Genomic DNA, 18,438 nt, shown 5'->3' with positions numbered 1-18,438 from the left:
GTTGAAAGAGAAGGTGATGGTGATGCAGATTAAGGCAGCGTAAGCAGGGATGCAGGGAAATGGAATACAGCAGATGGTACAGCAGCAACCGCAGGGGAATGGAATGTTTCAGGCACAATCAAGAGGCCGAGGACGAGGAGATTTTGTGAACCGTGGACCAGAAATGAATACTGTTGTGGTTAAAAATTATGTGCAGGGGATGAAAAAGATGTCACCATGTCACGCGTGCGGGGGTGTGGGGCACTGGAAGCGGGAATGCCCAATGGTGGTGCAGCATGGTGTTGTTCAACAAAGCAATGATGTTGGTACATTTCAAAATGTGAGGGGTCCAAAAATGAGGGATTAAAATCAACATTTCCAGAATAACATGGTGCAGATGCAGGGTCTTCAACCTGTGCAACAGATGCAAATGCCAAGTGTTCAACCAGCACAAATGCAACAGGCACAAAAGCAGATTCCCATGGTACCTAGACAGCAAATGCAGATGCCATTAGCTCCAATGGGACAGCAACAGGTGATGCTTCCTCAACAGGTCACAGGTCAAACGATGCGTCAAAATAACACAGTACAACAGTTCCCATTGCGTGGTGCGGATGGAATAAACGATGAATGGTCGGATGATTGTTCAGACAGTGAGGAGTGCAGGCTTGCAGCATCCCTAGAAGTAGACCAGAGGGGACCCTATGTAGAGGGAAAGGTGATGGGTCATAAGGTTTTGTTCCTAGTTGGTACAGGAGCTACACACTCTACAGTCAGAAGTGTAGAGGTTCCAAAATTACCACTTTCGGGAATACTATAAGGGTGGTAGGAGTAGCAAATCAGTTCCTGACAAATCCGATTACAGATCCGGTCCAAGTTGAGATTGGTAACTTCCAGGGACTACACAAATTTGTAGTCTGTGACTCGAGTCCCGTATTCTTACTGGGAAGAGACTTACTGTGCAAAACAAGGTGTTCGGTTACCTGTTCCAATGAAGGGATTAAGGTGCAGACAAACAGTGATGATGAAGGGGACGGTGGTCAGTTTCCAGAGTTAGAGACGGAGACCAAAAATGAGGAATACCCTTTGATAACCCTATTCCTGATGCTTACAGTGACTGACTTACCGCCTGAGCTGCAGGGAACAGTGACAGGGAAAGTGTGGGACCTGACTGGAAAGGAAGTAGGACTAATAAAAGGAGTAGAACCGGTTAAAGTAGAGGTAAAGCCAAATGCAGTGTTTTCTCAGGTACCGCAGTACCACATGGCACAAGACGTCCTCATTCAAGTAGCGCAGATAATTGCGGACTTTGTGAAACAAGGGGTTCTAAAAGAAGTGCTGAGTAGCCCGTGCAATTCACAAATAATGGGTCTGAAAAAGCCTTGTGGGAAAGTTCGAATTGTTCAAGACTTGTGGAAAATAAATGAGATAGTGGTAAAATGTTGCCCCATAGTGCCAAATCCAGCTGTGATTATGTTTCAAGTTCCGTGTGATGCAGAGTGGTTCACAGTTGTGGACTTGTCTCAAGCATTCTTTTTGGTGCCTCTTCATGAGGATAGCCAATTTCTCTTCAGTTTCAAATTCCTGGATAAGGTTTACAGTTGGTGCAGAATTCCTCAAGGGTTTTCTGAGTCGCCTTCCATCTTCAATCAGATATTGAAGAAGGATTTGGAATTGTTAGAGTTGCCTTTCAGTTCGACTTTAGTACAATAGATTGATGATTTGTTGATTGCGTCCAGAACAAAAGATGACTGTAGGTATGACACAATTGCCTTACTGAACCATTTGGGAAAGAACGGACATAAAGTGTCCCCAAAGAAGCTGTAATACTGTCAGAAAGAGGTGAAATACTTAGGTCACCTGATTGAGAAAGGGTCAAGAAAAATCCAAGGAAAGGGTGACAGCCATACTGCAGATGAATCCCCCAACAACAAAAAGAGATGTTATGATGTTTTTGGGAGTGGTGGGCTACTGTCATCAGTGGATCCCAACTTCTCGATTATCTCTAAACCATTGGTGAGATTGACTGTTAAAGAAGTTCAGGATGGCCCGGGTGCCATAACCATGTCCGAGAAACAGATGAAGGCATTCATGGAACTGAGGGAAAGCATGTGCAGGGCACCAGCTTTAGGTATGCCTGACAACACAAAGCCTTTTGTACTGTTTTTTCATGAACGTGATGCTTGTTCTTTGTCTGTCCTGACACAGGTCCATGGAGGTGCAAACCGCCCAGTAGCATATTTTTCAGCTACTTTGGACCCAGTCGCAACAGCCTTACCGGGTTGTTTGCGTGCAGTTGCAGCAGTTGGTCAAAGCCTCACACAGTGTGAAGGAATAGTGATGGGACATCCTTTAACAGTAATGGGAGGATTATTGATCTGCATATGTGTCTCAGGTACTCCATATATTACGGGTAGTTTGGGATTGCTCATCCTAAGGAAATCAGCCTCAGAGGTAGATATAGGGCCATTCTGAATGCCCAATCACAGATGGTCTGCATCTTGGAGCAAATAAGTGCATTAGGGTTACTTCTCACCCTCTGATAGTGTTCTGGACCTGAGAGCATAGATTTCATTTTTTGTTTATATAGCTCAGTGTCCATCAGAACAATCCCCCCACCTTTATCACATGGTCTGACTGAGATATTTTTGTTTTGTTAAAGAGCTCTCATAGCTTTTCTTTGCTCTTGGGTGGGATTAGGGGTAGGGGCTGGAACATATCTAAGTACTTGTTTGATTTTATTGGAAACTATCGTCTCAAAAACAGCTACTTCAGGGCCTACTTGGTCAAGATTCGGAGTGAACGTGGACGGAGGTTTAAACTCAACAGTGTTCCGTTCTGTAATAATCGCCCTAATTTAAAAGAATTTTACAGAAAAGGCCTGTGTACCCTTCATAAATTCAAACTTATTTATCCTCTGAGTAGGAACAAATGTAAGACCTTTTGCCTAGGAGATCTAAAATGGCCTGTTCTAATTGAAAGTTAGTCAAATTGAAAATAGGGAGAGCCTTCTCCATATATTTATGTTTCCAATATTGTTATCTCCTTGTTTGTATAAACTGATGGGATGGATCCATCTTATAAGGAAATCTTCTGCTCATTCTGTTTGGTGATTGTCCACAGGGGCTGTTCCAGATCCCCAGAGTGTCTAAAAAAGCACTAGTTTTGATTGTTTTATCGTTTGTAATATTGTGCCTATTAGATCCTCCCTCGCCATCAGATTCATCCTTCACACCCAGTATCCACACTATAACATTTTGACCTTGGACAAACATAATTTAAAAGAATTTAATTATATTGTGCCATTTCAACTTTTGTCTCTTGTCTTTTCCACTTTCTTTTTTAGCTCCTTTCTATTCATTCTCCTTCTTCCACTCAAATTAATGTTCTAACATAATTAAATAAATTAACTAAGTAGTTATTTACACAAAGACATTCAGGATGGCAAATTATTCCACGTTTGTCCCTTTTGTATGTTCAACGCTCTCATAAATTCATAGTTCAAAAAATGCCCACATTCAGTCTTTAACACATATAGAAGTAGTTTTCCAATACAAACTACTCCCTGTCAGTTTAAGGGTATTTCCACTGTGACTCACAAAATATCTTCTAATAACTCTTTACTAGTAGATGTTGGGAAGTGGTGCTGGCCCTGGTGTGCACATTAGCAGCTATGGTGCTTTAAACATGTAACTTGCCTGACTGTCTAGGCCTGTGTGTGTGCATTTGCAACTTTTATGCTTTTAAACTTATGTCCAGTCTGCCAATGTAGGATTGTATGTGTGCAAGGGCACGTATGCCCAGAGAGTGAAGAATACCCAAGTGTTTTCATGGCATAGGAGAGCTGCTGTGCCATAGGTTAACATAGGAGAAGTATTACAATTACTTTTAGCTGCAACAGTGAATTGCGGCAGAGCTGCCTCATGTTGTTTACTATCAATGGATTTGTCTTAACAAATCCCTTTCTTTGGTAAAGGTGGTTTTGTCAATAATCATGGAGAAATGCCACTTCTAGAAAGTGGAGATTTCTCTCCCCTAAAACTCTTTGTGTGCCTTTTAATTCAACATGAGTCCACACTGGGGAATGGAGGTGCACATCTGTGAATTCCTCAGCAACAGCTATAAAATTTGGAACACAACTGGAATGAAGACCTCTGCCATTTGTGGGCCTTGCTGGATAGATTGGAGGGAGAGATTCTGACACTTAGCCTCTCAGAACCAGATCATGTCCTCACTAAGGATTAAGATATGCATTCCACACCCCCATGGCAGACATGACTGAAATTTAGGGGAGGCATCTGTAGTTCAAAGGGGAAGCCTCTGAACCTTCCCCAACTTTAAGGGCACATATAGTTTAACTACTGGTGCCCAACTGCAGCAAAGTTGAGATACACCTGCAGAAATGTGGGGCACACTGCCAAAAGAATCTGTTATGCACTGCCGTAGGAAGAGACCTCACATCCTTCTTGCATCGTGGCTGACCTGGGCAAACTGGTTGCTGCTGTGTGGCACTCTGAAGTGTGCTATCCAAGGGCTTGTTGTTTTGCCTCTTGTTCTCTGGTGGAGGTCGTTGTTGAGAGTGCCGCATTTCTTTTGTGTGACACCCAACTGCAGGCTCATTGTGTGCGGTGTCTGATTCCCTAGTTGTGATCTTTGGAGGCGGAGGCGTACCTGGAGCAGTGTCCTGTTCTGCCTCGTGCAGTACTGCTTAAATTGCATCTCTATGTATGTGACTATTTTTGTCTGGTGTGACTCAAATCATGGCGCATCAGACGTTGTGCCTCATTCAAGGGAAGTACAGCAACTTTCCATTTGTGATCTGATTTATCTGGTGCGACTCAAGTCATCACACACCAGACAATGTGCTTCATTCCAGGGAGGTACGGTACTGGTAACTTTCTGTGTGGGATCAGATTTGTCTGCTGCGACACAAGTTATCATGCACCTGACATTGTGCCTCATTCCAGGGAGGTATGGCATTGGTAACTTTTCTTGTTTGTTCAGAATTGTCTGGTGTGACTCAAGTCATTGCACACCAGACATTGTGCCTCATTCCAGGGAGGTGCGAATTTGGTAACTCTTCAAGTGCAACTAGGACTGTCTGGAGCGACTCAGGTCATTGCACACCAGACATTGTGCCTCATTCCAGAGAGGTGCGAATTTGGTAACTCTTCATGGGCAACCAGGACTGTCTGGAGCGACTCAAGTGATTGCGCCCCAGACGTTGTGCTTCCTACCAGTGAGGCACGGATTTGGTAACTATCTGTATATTGGAGTTGCTGGGCTGTGGCGCCACTGTGAACAGCGTGTCCCAGAGTGACCCCCCCATACTTGGCAAACCAGGGCCCACGCCGTAAGGCGAGATGCTGAAACCCCTGAGTGAACTCCCTGAGTGTTAGCCAGATCCCCATTTGTCGATTATTGCCTGATCAGCCGTTATCTCTGCTTCTCCCCCACCTTTGCGTGAGGATCCTGAATAAGTATAATTCCAGCGATAAATGGCCTAGTATCTGGGGTGCTATCATCTCCAGCTCGGGTAGGGGCAGGGTAGTAGGAACTGGTTGGAGGGTGGAGGAAGGTTTGGAATCAAGGGGGGGGTGTCTGCGAGTGCAGTGACCACTAGCCTGCCAGATATCAGTGCACCACATTAGGGTGCTTGGAACGATTGTGAGCGAGTGCATGTTATACTAGCCTGTCTGATATCAGTGCGCCGCATAGCAATGAGGAGCAAGGGAATGGAAGTGACCGCTTGTGATTGAATACACCGCATGGTGGTATGGTGTACACGCTGTTTCTTGGTCTGAGGACTATCACAGTTGACAATGGGTTTTGCCTCTGCCACCTAGGCCACAGAACTGTCTAAAAGAGCTGCTGTTCTCTGCATGTATACATTGCTGCTATTGTTGTGAACTGGAGTGCATACTAGAATCGTGTGACAGTGAATTGAGAAAATTGCTAGGGTGGATCTCGTGCTGACCGCATGTGTTGACACAGCATGAAGGGGCTGGTAGGGAAAGTATTATTTTTCTCACATGTACATACTGCTAATGTCGTCTTAACACAGTTGGGCCTAGTACTGTTAGTAATATTTCTAAATGTAATTTATGCCCTGATTTGCATGATATTCATGTTGTGTTAATGAATGTGTTTGTTGAGTACAAACTATATTTTAATACCCTTATTTGGATGTCTCTATTACGATGCTCAGTGTATTTATTGTGTGCTAGTGCCGTGCCAATGCTTTACACATGGCCCCTATGATAAACCTGACTGCTCAGTGCCAAGCTACCCAAGGATGAGCGCAGGTTATACAATGAACACAATCACTCACCTTTGATGGGAGTGGTGGGTTCTGCCTGGTTAAGGCCTCAGCTCAGCCAATCAGAACATGCCACCGCCAACCGCAAGCCTCAAGGTGCCATCACATATCATCAGGGTTTTCTGAATTCTAAAGACACAGGCAATAAATGCATTTTTGATCTTTTTGCTTGGCTTTCTGAGTCCAAATTGTTTCCTTATGTTGTTACACATTTTCAACTGCCTTCTTTCTTACTCCATACTTGAACAACATTTTCACGGCTTTGGCAAAGACCACCACTTTATCAGGGGTTAACATAGTCATGGTTTTATAGTTCACACCTCTTCCAGGTCCCTAACATCCATGCCTTTATTCACAGTTTTTATCTTACTGAGAAATTTAGCTTGGCAGGAAGAACACTGCATAGCCCTACTTTGACAGTACAGAATAGATTTTACCAGTGGGTTCAGTAGGGAAAATGGCTGTACATTTAACCATTTGCTAACATCAAGTAAATTCTAGAGTTTATCAGTGATAGATGTTTACCTCTAGTCAAAGCATCTCCACACAGTTGCTCTGAGGAACAGTTACTGCAAGGAGACTGGATACATTATAGCAGTTCCTACATTGTTTTTGAAAATCAGTTAGTGTGGAACACATGCAATATTTATTTACTGGTTAGTTATGTATAATTAAAGTGTGTTCATTAGGTTTTCATAAAACATAACAAGGCCACTTTAGGGAGTTATTTTTAACTTTGAACTAACACATTTGGTCACTGAAGAAGTATGAAATGGGGCGGGGGGAACAAATTACCCTGTACTAATGATCTGTATTCTGCAACACTTAGTAAACATAATATACATTTATATTGCACATACAATAGTTTTCTGTATGATTTTGCAATTTGACTATAGAGAAAGAAAACATTAGTTATCAAGAGATGCTGTAAAAGCCACCAAGAGGTTTCTTAGAGGAACAATAGTGAAGTTTTCAGCTTCCATAGGCTACGGACCCCTTCATATTTTAAACTGAACAGATAACCTAAAAAGAAAATCCTTCAGATCCATCCTGCAGCCCCATCTTGTTCATATATATATCTTACCCGAGGATATAAAGGAAACCATGCATACCTGAAAGTGAAACTAAAATGTTAGCATCTTAGATTCGCAAATATAGTTTGAAGCAACGAGGCATATAGCCCTAAGTAATCAGTCTAATAATATAAATAATAAAACACAACTGTAACATGGATTAGGTAATGATAATTCATCACAAATAGAACTACCTGTAGGGGATTAAATGCTAGGAGATATTGTTCTAAATAGTAATATCAGTTGTTTTATAGACATAGACATTGGTAGCCTGAACGTATATATAATCCCATTTGGGAATAATTCCTATAACCCAAGCAGGCAGTTGGACCTCTGTGTAGTTTAACCATCTAATCTAAAGTAATTCAAAAATACAAAAGACCACTGTATACACTATGACATTAATCTGTTTCCAAATGTATATATGCATGCACATATTAATTGATTTTATTTCAGAATCTTAGATTCATACCTTCAGGCCGCTTTAGAACACCATGTATACTTGCACAAAAATGTCAATAGGTATTTTTGAAGTTAGTTTTCATTGATTTACAGACCAGCCTCTGACAATAACATTATTGGTGGTTGTCAAGGCACTGAGGGATGTTGCTTAGTGGCGGAATAACGGGGTAAACAGTGGAGGCAATTCCCACTGATTTTGGACAAGCTGGAATGGACTTCTTAGCATTGTCCAATGCCATGTTTTTGTTACTGGTTCCTAGTCCTAGGAATGTATGAACAGTTCAGATTCTACTGTTTTCTGAAGACTAAGTAGTTTGATAGCACCATTAGGAGTTAATGTATTTATGGCACTATACATAAACTTCTCCGTATAGACAATGTAATGTTTTATGTTCATAGTATGTACCTAGGAATATGGCTTTGAACATTTCACATTCTGGCAGAGGAGATATGCAAAGGTTACAACATCCTAACTTTGTCAGCTTGCAAAGTTTAGACTTTTCACAAATTTACCCACAGGCTGGAAATATTTTGTTTTATTCTTTTCTTGTTAAAACATGTTTGCAAGCAAATTTCCTGGCTGAAATTATGTTTTTTATGTTAAAAAAATGCCATTGACTCAGCTGGGTTAAAAGAGCTTTTCAAACTAGAGGGCTCAGTGGGACTCCATAAGATTGAAACAAAAAAGGTTCACGCTTCACCTGTTGTGATTGTGTCATGAAACGATCCCAGAACTATGCAGAATCATTGCCACCAGCATTACCTACTTTAAACAGCCCACTTATATCTAACTAGATAAAGTTTACACATGTTTAAATTATGCTAAATATTTTGAATATGCAATGTTTTGAGGGCTTAGACTGAGCTTGCCTCTTGTTAAGAAGTCTTGGGGACCTCAAATACTTCATATGCAAGTGTCTGGGCTATTCTGCCGAGAGTCCAGACTTGCCAAGCGGTGTCAACTCCACTCTCTGGGCCCTTAGAAGTGCAAGCTGGTGATGTGAAGGAGGAAATCCAACCATCAACGCACTGTGCTAAAAAATGACGCAACGCCTGTCCATCAGCTGCAGAATCGACACAGCACCTGTTCCAATGTGTACCCATCAACCCAGCGCATCTGATTTTTCCACACATCATCTATGGGCGTCATTTTCTCATCGACCCCGCACCTTAGTAAGGAACCGAGACCATGTGTCCACAAATCGAAGCAGTGCCTTTCCTGTGAGGAAATAATTGATGAATCACCCCCCTTGCCAGTAAGGAACCTACGCAGCATCTCAACTTTGTGGAAATAATTGATACAACACCTCCCTTGCGCAGTAAAGAACCAACACATTGCTTTGCTTTCCTGGCACCCCACCTCCCAGTGGCCTGCACAGACTTTGTTTTTGACGCATCCCAGGTACTCTGTGCTAAAGAGATACATCCAAGGATTCCTGTAGATTAAGATTTGCTTAAACTTTTAAAAACTGATATCTTGTTTATGTTGGAATTTTGTCATTTTGGTCTTGTTTTACTCAGATAAATATTGGCTATTTTTAAAAACTGTGTGGAGTCCTTTTGTAGTGTTTTTACTGTGACACTTTGTGTGTGCACAAATAATTTACACATTCCCTCTGTGATAAGCCAGACTGCTTGTGCCAAGCTACCAAGGGGGTGATTGGGGCTATCTTAGCTGTGTGACCGTGTTACCCTGACTAGACTGAGGATTCCTACTTGGACAGCATGCAAACCACTGCTAACTAGAGACCCCATTTCTAACATTGGTGATCAGTGGTGAGCATAGGACATTTATTTGTACTTTACATACAGTGATTGGCGTACATTACTTTCATATCGCAGACAATTACGTATCACCATACTGTTTTTCTTTTTCTGGTTTTGCAACTCTTGAGTTTTGGCCACAATCATGTCTGGATCTGGTGGGCCATCAGCGGTAGCTGCTTCCGTGTTTCGTGTTTCGTGTTTGAGCAGGAGAGGTTGGAAACCTATATGGTGCCTCAGCTCAAAAAGGTCTGCAATGTTTTGTTATTCTAGCACATAATCATTGTATAAAATGTATTCAAATGGAACTGTATAGTATTTTATTCCAGAGGAATTATTTAGTATGTATGATTGTATTGTTTTAGTAAATATTTTAAGTTGTGTTGTATTGTTGGTAATAAAAAAGGAAAGATGTTTGGTATGTGTCTATTAAGTGAAGAATGCGGGGGGGTTAGCATGCAACAACACTAGAGTGTCGAATGTGGTTGAAGGAAGGTTCTAGGGTAGGTAGTTGGTGACTGAACATCAAGGTGTGGCGCAGATCTTCATGTTAGGCTACTACTTCAATAAATCTTCCTAAAGCTACGATTCTTGTGTGCGGCATTGATTATGGCAACAACTTCCAGGTTGAAGCACCATGAGATGTATGCTTAAGCTCCACCCAGATATCTATATTTCATTTCCTATAATAATTCCAAAACTACTGACCTTATTCACACCAAATATCAAAAGGCAGTGTCTGCATCTCAAGACCTAGCTTCCTGGCAAATTTGGGGTTATTATGTGCAGCAGTTTGTGATGTAGTCATGTCTAAAGACCCTATGGGAAAATACAGAGGGAAAAGTATTTTTTACTTGGCTATATCTTTGACACTGGTTGATGAATCTTCATGAAATTTTCTAAAACAAAGTTTCCTCTATTTTCTTCTCGTCCCTGGAAAGTTTCAGGGTGATCCATCAAGCTGGCCCGAGAAAAAAGGGGGTTAAAAAAAGTGTGTTTCCCATGTTAATTCCCATAGAGATTTTAAACTCAACTGTGACCTGAACTGAAATACACCAAATTTGGCAGAAACATAGCTCTTGGTCCAGAAAGAACACTGTTGTGTAAATCTGTTCAGTTGTTTTCGAGAAATTAAAGGAAATCCAAATTTGTATATCTAGGTGCAGGAATAATCACAGATTCTTCCCATCTTGAGCAGAGATGTGTTTGGCTGATAACACTTCAGCCAAGTAGTGTTGGCAGCCATTTTGTGACTACGACTCAGCCGAGTCCCAAACAAAAATATAAAAAAATAAAGAAAATGGGGCAGGGTATAAATACCCCCTGGTAACCTGCCAAGGCAAAAAACATTTTTTTTCATTTTTTGGCCACAAATTCACAGCAAATTCACAAATTTGGGGCAACATTAAAAGAAGAAAAGTGCGGGCTCCTGAACTTGTTTAAAAAAGAAAGCCCCATGTGGTGGTCAGTCTCTCAAAAGGGCACCACCCATGCCTACTTTGTCACCTGTACATGTCAGCGATATCTTGGAGGAGTCGATTCACCGCCATCTGCGGTATTTACCTTCAGCCATCTGTCTACTGCTTTTCTGCAACACTGTAAGTTTATGCCCATTCTCTTATTAGGTTCCATTTGTCTCAGCACGACTACTGACAGACCACTGGCACCACAGGCACTGGCACCGAGTACCCGGCTGGCATTTAGTGGTTTGTGCTATTATTATGGAAGGGGAGATGGGCTGTGTGCCAAGTGCACCAGGACCTTATGACAGGACAGTTATTAAAGCACTAAACATACTACGATGGTGATTATTGAAGTCTGCGGGATTGTGCAGTTCTTTGTTTCTTTAGCATGACTCGGGCATAACACTGGTTTATGCATGGAGGCAATAAAAAAATATGACAATTTTATATAGATTATGAGAAGACGAAACACAAATTAAACATTAAAAAAAAGAAGAAACAATTTTAAAAAACATAAAATAAAGTCACTATCTAGACACAAAAACACCCACACACATACCATTCCCAGCATTACTGTGAAAAGAAATAACAAACAGCAACATGCACACACACAAATTATTCCTGCATGTTAGGCTTTCCAAATGGAGCACGGCACAGGCTCACAATGAGGACCTCGGCTCTTGTTCATGGATCACTACCTGCAGTCAGCCAATGTGGCTACAGGTTATAGACTCACCATTATAATGAAAAAAAGGCTACAAAGCACAGTAACGTCTGTTACTTAAAGTGCTTAGACATAGCAGAGCTGTACCATTAAGTGCCATGGAAAACATTACTATTTACAAAAATATTAATACTACAGTATCCCAAATTTCTGCAAAATACTGCATTGACACCTCTAACAGCTCTGACAGCTATTGTAAAGATCCACACAAACATTTATCTGTCCTGCAAAATAGTTGACAAATGGCAACCCATTGCAGCATCTATCTATCTATCTAAAGATATATATATATATATATATATATATGTGTGTGCATATCTATATATGAACATATACACACATATATTTTCACTGAAAACACCAAAGGGTACAGGGACGTCATAGCTCGGAAATAGAATTAAAAAAACATGGAAGTTCACTTAAAAAACCAAAGGTTACAGGGATGTTATAGTTAGGTTCTGAACTTACTCGCACAAAACATAGAAATTCAGCAGTTATAGTTCTGGTTATCTCAGGTAACTATAACTCACGCCCTCGCCATACACTGCTAACTACAAACATATCATATCACTAATAACGTCTTTGATAACATCATTGATAATGTCAATGTAACATTTGTAGTAAAATTATTGAGGAGAAAACTGTGCATGGCGGAGTCAAGACCAAAACCGCAACTCCTTTTAAAAGGTATAATTGAGGCAAAATTCTGATAAGAAAGTATTTTTTTTAATATTATTTTCACTTTTTGTGTGCAAGATTTGTGAGAAAAAAACAGTTGGCATTTGCTAGTCTGAAATATCTATTATTTGGCTACACTTTCGCACTAATTATTTTGGTTTGCTTGGAATCTATTCTCTCGGTACCTTCAACTACCACCCTGCTCTCAATGAGAAACACAGTCTTCAGGACAGTTTATAAATGTTATTCTAAACATGATACAGCTATTCTGACTTTTCAAATGAATGTGAAATGAAATGTGCAAAAGGACATTCCTTGCTTTGGATTTAAGAATAGTTAAGAATAGTTTAAGCAAGTCCTTCACTTCAGCCAGGCAGGTACAGCTCAAAAGAACAATCTACCTCTAGTCACTCTGTGCATTTTGCTTCACTGAATTTATTAGTCACTTTTGTACTCTTGTTAGAGATAACAGATGTCACATATAGGCCATACAAAGGGCAAAGCTATCACACTGTGGAAACCCCACAGGAATTTTTCTTCATGTCTCTCTCACTAGAGAAATACATTAAAAATCTGGTTTAAAAAGGCAGTCGTGCTGGGCCTGCAAAGATTTGTTATATTGATTTTAATGGGCTGTTTCATTTCACTCCCACAGGGGATCCCGATGAGAAAAAAGAACAGTGAGACGCTGAAACTCAAAGACGGCCAACAGCTTCAGATAGCACCATTCCCGGCGAATACAGAAACAGCACCCAGGGTGCACATCAGGGGAAAGGGTGGGGGAATAGACAGCAAGGTCCTGTGTTTGCTATTTGTTGATTTTTCAGTACAGATTTCAATATACTTGGTACCTCATTGCAGTTGTGCTTTCAGAGTTTTAATAATGTTTCTCACTGCTTGTTCTTTTCAAACACTAAGGCTGATTTATTGTTGATTTTTTTGTTGTTGTTTTACCATTAATGATGTATGTCAGGGGTGCTTATAGAATTTATTATGGGCCAAAGATATTTTCAAAATAACAATGTTTAGGGATTTGCACGAATCAAATTATGTAAAAAAAATAAAAAACTTTACATTCATGGAACATTAAACATAGAGAAAGGTTTTATGTATTCCATATGCACTTACTATGCTAATCCTTCTGGTTTTGTGCAAAACAGAGTTTCTTTTTGTAGTGCTAGCTCCCTCAATTATTTGTGCATACTAATTTAGTTAGTAAAATTAACAATGGTGTTGGCTTGTACCATCTCTTTGGCAATAATAAGTGAAAGAACGATTATAAGAATGCTCTAAACTAGTGATAATTAATTCAGCTGTTTGCTGTTGGTCAAAACGTTCATACTTAGTGACAAAAAATGCAAATAAAATGTGTCAAACAGAGGAAATTGAGTAAACTTAAATTGCATTAGTAATATAACCCAAGTTTACATTTTGTCTTTACGGGTGGACTCAATTGAAGCAACTTGGAAACTTTTGCATTTCATATTCTGCCTTGACCCACCTGGTCATCGTAGATCAGGCATTTCAGAAGGTAGCATAATCGCTTGTAATTCTGAATGGATTTCACTCTATTAAATACATTGGGCCATACAGGGGAGTGAGTGTGCATATACTTGTGGTAGCAAGGTTAGGTGGCCAGAGAGCCCAACTATTATGGACAATTTATATACTTATTTGTACTACTGCTGCTCTCTTAATTCCCAGATATTGTTGTGAGAAGCAGATATTTTTTCTGCAATTTGCTAGTAGTTGGGAAAAATAGAATTATTTTAAACCTGTGCCTCTGTTTGTTGCCCTTAGCTTTAATAGGTTCATTTGCACCCTTACTCACACTGATCTGATTGTGTTCTCTCTATGCATGATTTGTTTTGTTAAATTTACCAAGCAATTGGATACTGGCATATTGGTTGTTCCCAAATGCCTTTTATTATTTTACAGACGTGTTCATGCTAACATGTCTGCTGTTTTCTCGACAAGGCATTGTACTGTAAACTATTGTAAATTAATATAGTATGGAAGAGATAGAAATTGTACAGCTGCTGTCAAAGGTTAGTGTTCTGTTAAACATTCCATATTATTGTGATTGAAAATTAACAATGGTTTATTGTATAGCCTGCATTTTTACTTGCACATCCATGTTCAATGCGAAGTGTAGTAATGCCCTCCCTCCTATGACTTGCAACAGACTGTGATTGTCGTGCAAGGGGAATGGGAGCACAGTTCTTGAAATTTAAATGAAAAGTATACCCTATAGTGACATGCCTTGCCATTCAAGTTCTGACTTGTGTCTGCTTTGTATTCAATGTTTTGTAGAAGAAACCTGGCTCTACTTAGCTACCAGTAGGTGAAATTGCTTTTGCGCACCTCACACAGTATGATTGTATGACATTTCGCTTTTCACTAACTATAAAGTCCATTTAAATATTTGTACCATAAGGTCACTGAAGTGCTTCAGAAACAAGAGCAGGTTCTTTTCACTTGATAACCCATTGAACAAGGATGTACACTGTTAATCCAGAGAGCCAGGAGCCGCATAACCAGTAAGTCTTTTATGTTTTTCTCATTTGTATTCATTGTATGTAAATTAGCATCATGTGGCTATCCTGAAAAGCTTGCTTGGCTCCTGCTCTCGTGGACCAACACTGGACACTCCTGAAATAGGTCCATTGATATCCACTGATACAAATCTATAACGATTACACCTGTCGACAATGAAATCCAAAGGATTGTTGACGCATTAATTTGTTTTGGCGGAACAGTGTTTGGCCGTCTGTCTATTGAAAGCCATCTGATCTATAAACGAGAATCACCCTTTCTGAAGTATACTTGTTTGAAACTTTAAGCAATGTCAAGTTATGAATTTGTTTCAGCTACTGTGGACATTTCTCTGGATTATTACAAGTCACCAATACTTTATTTGCAAGGAGGGTGGAGGCATAGATTCTCATTTCTAAACATGCAGGTAAAAGTAGTCTTAAACAGCAAATTATTTTGGGACATGATTTAGAGTTTAGCAGATGGCTTACTCCTGGTGGCTATCCCATCCACATTATCACAAGTGAATTACATCCAATGGCACTTGTAATGAGGCAAACAGGATATCCATCAGATATGTGATGGAGTACCCTGCCCTCCATGCATGCTTTGGGTTACACACTTCTTGATCTGTATATACCACATATGCCTCATTTTAGGCCGGATCACAAACTGTGGCTACCTTAAATGATCTAAACACATAGGTCTATTTCATGAGACCACTACCTACAGAGCCATAGCCAACTCTTAGCAGAAATACGGTAGTGAGCAGGATCCAAAGGTAACCATAGGTAAAGAAGCTCGTTGAATTGTCCCAGTCTTTCTCTATAGAAATACATCTGATTGTGCCTGTCCACACAGTGATGAGCTAGCCATTTAATTGCTTTGTATCATCACTAACTGCACTGTTTAGAGTAACCCAAATTGTGGTAGGCAGAATCTGTGTAATACTTCATCAGCATTTAATGGTGCTTGCTTCTCCAAATATTATTGAGTACCTTGCTTTGTACTGAAATAGCTTGAGTTCAGTGTCACCACTTGACTTCAGTCATTGCTAACGTTCTTACTTAGTTAGCAGTAGCCATGGAGCACTTCCTCAAAATAGGATGCAAACAGTAATCGTGGAATGTATGGCTGGTACGGTCTGTAAACCTTTTCATTCACGCCAATCATAATGAGTATGAACACTGTCACCCGTGTCATGATCTCTGTGAATAAATACCAAAAACAGTACTACTGTAACTCCAGTGTAATTGAACAAAGAAAAACGCTGCAGTGGCATTATCAGAGTACACACTATTTTAGAATACAAACTGTGAAAGTATGCTTTTTATATAATAGTCCATTAATATTTTAAAGAGACACTGATACCACCAGAGATTGCATCGTTTTTCCCAACTAGTGACTGCTGTAGCGGCAGACATTTTGTTTCGGATAATTGCGTACGGCTGAGGTTGCGGAAACATTTTCTGTGATATTGGGTTACTTTTTACTCACTGATGCTGATTGTCAATCTTTCTACTGAAGAACTGAAAATGCTTACATCCATTTTCACTATTCCGCTGCTGACGTGTTTCCAACAAGAAGATGATAGGTGAGTGCATGCAGGCTTTGCTTCTACAGCTACTGGTTTAGCAAAATACTATGAATATGGTTTTCTGATGGAAATATTTTGTTTAAATAAAAGATAAGTTGAGGAGATGCCTTAGCCTGACATTTGTGATACAAATGAAAGTCAGACATTTGTAATTGTTCTTGATTAAGACTTGTTTTGAATTAATTGTGAATACATTTTCTCTGCAGCTTGCAAAATAATGATCTTCTTTTACATTATATAAACTATCGATTGGGATAACAAATGTTATTTTTGGGTTTAAATGTGACATTAAAATGATGACTTTGCATATGAGTTTTGTTACTTTTTTAGTTTGTGCTTTCCATTTTGCAATTCAAATAATTGATGCCTTCATTCTGCAAGTGTTGTTATGATCAGAATAATAAAACTTGTTAAAGGGTACATGTCTGCACTGGTTTTGTTTTTCAGAACTAATTCACTATCATAAAATGTTCCGGAAAGTTCGTCAATACTAAATCAGGGATGGCAGAATCAAACCACGCACATAAAATAAAAGCCAATTAGAAAAAACACGTCTCAATAGCAAGCGTGCTTTTTATATCATAAGAAGTTGTGAGACAAAATGAATTCATCAAAACACCGTGTGACCTGTCGCCCAATCTTGTGCGATACAAGAACCGGATTGACTGCAAAATTAGGGAAATAATTTAAAAGTGTCAGGAGAGTGGCAGCTCATGGCTAAATTTTTAATGAATATATGTAATAGAACAACAGCAGATTCAATATGCAGCAACTCTGCCTCTTTTTCAAACAGAATTTCCACATTTCCTCTGGTCTCAGAAATGGGTTTATCAGCAACTAAATTAACTCTGTCTAGATAAAAAAAGAGCTCGGATAGAATCTCTCCGAGATGCTGTTCTGTGCTATGACACGAGCAGCAGGCATTCCCTGTAGTAGTACCAACAGCTTTAAAGTAAAGAACCCAACACAATAAAACTCCCAACCCAATTTAGAAACAATAGAGAAAAATCTGGTGAGCAAAAAGACATCAATATCATCAAAACAGGTTAAGGAGAGAGGCAGAGTCCAGACACAAGGAAGACGGGCAACCTTTGCTGGGCTCTGTGTGTGCCATTCCAAATACTTTGGCAAAAAAGCAGCATTAGAGTCCTTGACAAAAAATTTGGCTTAAAATGCTCTTCTATGGTGCCTGGGTGCAGAATGTAGGGCTCTGTGGGTGATCTGCATTGGCTGGGGAAGCCACATGTACTGACACACACCTTGACTATATAAGTAGGCCACCAGTGAGAGCTGCAGCGTGGGTCTGCAGACTTAAAGGCCCAGATCTCCGAGCAAGTCATGAAACGCGCCAAGACATCTTGCTGTGCTGTGTTGCATGACAGGGAAAGGGCAGGAAAGTGCAACATGTACTAAAACATTCCTGCTCTCTCCCTGCACTGGTGCAGCCTAGCACCAATGCAGGCAGCCTTCCCCCGCAGTGCAAGGGTGCCTGAATTACAGGCAGGATAGTTTTTGTGCCAGAAGGGTTACCATCCTGCACAAAAGCAATCCCCAGAGTCTTTTTCCTCTTTCTACATGTGCTGCAGGATGCAGCACACATAGAAAGAGGAAAAACAAGGAGAAATAAAATATTTCTTCTTGTTAACACCTCACCTGGGAAGAAGTAGCTTTGTGACACATTCACAGGTTTACTTTTGTAAGTAAACCTGGGAATGTACCAAAAACATGAGTGGATGCATGGAAACACCCATGCTCCACCTATGGAATGCCTTCCCAGGGCAGAGTAAGGCAATGCGTTGACTTGCACTCCTTTGTATTACTCCAGATTTACTATGCCACGCAAA

At 40.3% G+C, this 18,438-nt stretch overlaps 1 protein-coding gene across 4 annotated transcripts in view; it reads left to right on the top strand.

Annotated features, from left to right (window-relative positions):
- The window catches only part of MACROD2 (mono-ADP ribosylhydrolase 2), a 5,612,477-nt gene extending 5,595,463 nt beyond the window's left edge, over nucleotides 1-17,014 (top strand). For all 4 annotated transcript variants that reach the window (XM_069234098.1, XM_069234097.1, XM_069234096.1 and 1 more), the window contains one exon: nucleotides 13,118-17,014. In XM_069234098.1, the coding sequence (XP_069090199.1) occupies nucleotides 13,118-13,146 (29 nt within the window). In that variant the 3' untranslated portion in view covers nucleotides 13,147-17,014. The remainder of the gene's footprint in view (nucleotides 1-13,117) is intronic.
- Nucleotides 17,015-18,438: the final 1,424 nt, after the last annotated feature.

Source organism: Pleurodeles waltl, chromosome 5 (genome assembly GCF_031143425.1).
Source record: "Pleurodeles waltl isolate 20211129_DDA chromosome 5, aPleWal1.hap1.20221129, whole genome shotgun sequence".
Lineage (NCBI taxonomy): Eukaryota > Metazoa > Chordata > Amphibia > Caudata > Salamandridae > Pleurodeles > Pleurodeles waltl.
This window is presented reverse-complemented; position numbering and strand designations above follow the sequence as displayed.